This window comes from Microtus ochrogaster, unplaced genomic scaffold (genome assembly GCF_000317375.1).
Source record: "Microtus ochrogaster isolate Prairie Vole_2 unplaced genomic scaffold, MicOch1.0 UNK100, whole genome shotgun sequence".
Classification (NCBI taxonomy): domain Eukaryota; kingdom Metazoa; phylum Chordata; class Mammalia; order Rodentia; family Cricetidae; genus Microtus; species Microtus ochrogaster.
Window position 1 is genome coordinate 490446 of NW_004949198.1, and position 2782 is coordinate 493227.

The 2782-nt window shown below is 48.2% G+C and overlaps 1 protein-coding gene across 1 annotated transcript; it reads right to left on the reverse strand.

The window, feature by feature from the left end:
- Positions 1 to 1064: 1064 nt before the first annotated feature.
- Positions 1065 to 1873, reverse strand: LOC101989838 (sperm motility kinase X-like). Its single transcript, XM_013355174.1, is given in 2 exon segments — positions 1065 to 1244; positions 1247 to 1873. Coding segments are annotated over 2 exon segments (807 nt in total).
- Between the last annotated feature and the right edge of the window lie 909 nt (positions 1874 to 2782).

Here is a 2782-nt window from a genome sequence, read left to right on the forward strand (position 1 = left end):
GTCCTCTGCTGTCTGTCTACATCCAGGTCAGGTTTTGGAGGACTCCTAGTAGGAGGGAGGGCAGGATAGGATTTTCTCTCTGGGGTGATAGACACAGTGTCACCAACCCGCTAAACATGTATGCGAAGACTATGTTAAGGGAAGAGGAACGAACTGGTGAAGTGTGCCATTTCCATCTCACCTACTTTTAGCCTGTATCTCTGTCTCCGTGACCCTCCTCATTGGCTGCCATGATTTTCATCTTGCCAAGGTGCTTTCTCTTATTTTGGGGGCAGCAACACAGGCTGTACAAGGCTTGGGAAATCCTCTTCTTCAGGCCCCTCCTACCCTGCTGTCTCTGTGGGACTCTCGGTCCACCCTGGCATTGGTCTCCAAGGTGCTCCTGAGGTTCTGTTTCCCTGGAGCATGGGCTGCTATCTTGTAAGGATTTGCTGTCCGTGCTTTCTCCCTGGACTTGCTCACTGGATATTGACTCCTGGAAGGAGATGCTTGTATCTGTGCCCATCATCTTAGAGGTCTCAATGCTTGCATCTCGGGTGTTTTCATAGCTTGAGACTTCTGAGGATGCAAACACTGAGGATGTTGTTGTCAATGAAGATGTGGACTCCGTGGTCCACTGAATCTCTTTGAATGTTGCCATCTTAAGGTGAGATATAGGTTCATGCTGGGGGGAGTTTTTTTCCGGGAGAGCCCCCTTTGGGGAGGAAAGGGTAGGAGGCTCACTATGTACCTGGTACCCTTTCTTCTTGTCTCCAGACAGCCCAGGGAGAATGGGCAAAGTGAAGGTGGGAAGGGTAGGGACACTGGACCCCCTCCTTAGAGGCAGAGGGAAGTTGGGAGATTTTTCTGGTGCCATTGTACCATCCTGCTCTCCATCTTGGTCATTTTTGTGCTGCCTCTGCTTCTTTTGAAGAATTAAATAGGTTGCCATGGCACGAGTATATTCTTTTTGGTTCAAGGCATCTTTGATCTCTTGAATTTTGTACCCCATTGAAAACATTTGGAAAACAATGTCCTGGTCTAGTTCTTTTGGGATTTCTGTCAAGGAAATCAATGAGTCTTTCTCATGGCGCAGCCACGGGTGTGCCATGACTTCCACGATGAGGGGCCTCTGTGTGGGGTCCACTGTCATTAATTGGTTTAGTAGGTCTTGAAGCTCTGGGGAGAGGTGATGTGGGATCCAACAGTTTCGGGATAGAATCTGTGCCTTTATCTTGGAGAGCTCTGTGCCTTGGAATGGGAGGTATCCAGTCACTAGAAGGTAGAGGACCACTCCAAGGCTCCAGATGTCAGTGGGAAGCCCTTCATATTCTGTGAGACCGAACACCTCGGGGGCACAATATTCAGTCGTGCCCCAGAAGCCCTTGACCTTTTCCCCAGAGGCGAATCTTTTTCCCAGACCAAAGTCACTGAGTTTGATGTGCCCCTCCCAATCCAGTAGGATGTTCTCAGACTTGATGTCTCTGTGGGCAATATTGTGACTGTGGATATATTTGATGGCCAGAGTCAGCTCCCTAAATAGAGTCCGTGCCTCATCCTCCTCCAGATGGCCGCATTCAGTGACACGTTTCAACAGGGATCCCCGGGCGGCATATTCCATCACCAGGTAGGTTTTCTGCTTGGTCTCGATGACCTGCAGCAGCTGGACGATGTGAGGGTGCTGTAAGGTTTTCAGGAGCTCAATCTCACAGTTGATCAGGGGTTCGGTACTTGTGCCCTTTTTCAATATTTTGATGGCGACCAGGGTCTGGGTCACAAGGTGGAGAGCCACTTTGACTTTTCCCAAGGATCCTTCACCGAGGGTGCCCATGACATAATAATCCTTGGCCAGGGTGTGCCCTTCGAAGGAACTGGTGGGGAACTTTCTTGTCATCGTCATTGGGCCTCGCTTCTCTTGGTGGAAGTGACGAGCAGCAACAGCAAGGAAAGGTGGCAGAGAAGAGAAATTAAATCCCTTCTCGTAACTCTCATCATCACTATAAATTCTAAGATTAGCCATCAAAGACACCCCAAGAAACAGTAAGGATATGCTTCCTGGGGACAGGAAAGCAAGAGCACAAGGACAAACACCGTGGAGGGGAAGAAAGAAGGATCAGGGCAGGTAGGAAAGGAAATGGAAAGACAAGAGAGTCAGGAAAATGAGGGTCCCATTTCAAAGGGCAAAACATTGAAACTCTTGGCTAAGGAACCCACCAGGAGGGGAAGGCACTGAGTTAAAGGCCACAGTTGAGTGTCAAGATAGGTTTACCCAGGAATGCATGGGATGCGATATGCCCCAGCTGAAAGACTGGCAGTATATAAACAATATTAGGGGCCACAATATGGAGAAGAATGAAAATTTGTCATTTTCTGAAAATGGAGGTAATTTGAGGCTACTGTATTACATGTAATAACCTAGCCCAACAAAGACAAATATCCCAAGTTATTCTTGGTATATTATGCAGGATCTGGGCAGTTTGGGGCTGGACTGAAAGGAAAGGGAACTGGTAGGAACCTTGATGATAAAAATTGGAATGGGTAGAGAGTTGCAGAAAGGAGCAGGCTCACACAGTCAAAGTGCATGTGTGCAAAATGTCAGGGAAGTAAAGTGTAGCTAATGCATACTAAGGTCAAGTTGGAAAGAAAAAGCGAGTTACAGTTTTAGCGTGACAAAGGAAAATAGAAAGTTAGGTAAAGAGAAACGGATATTTGCCAAGGGGTGGTGGCGCAGGTCACTCAGCACTCAGGACAGAGGCAGGTCAGTCTCCAAGTTGGAGGCTAGCCTGGTCTACAGAGCGAGTTA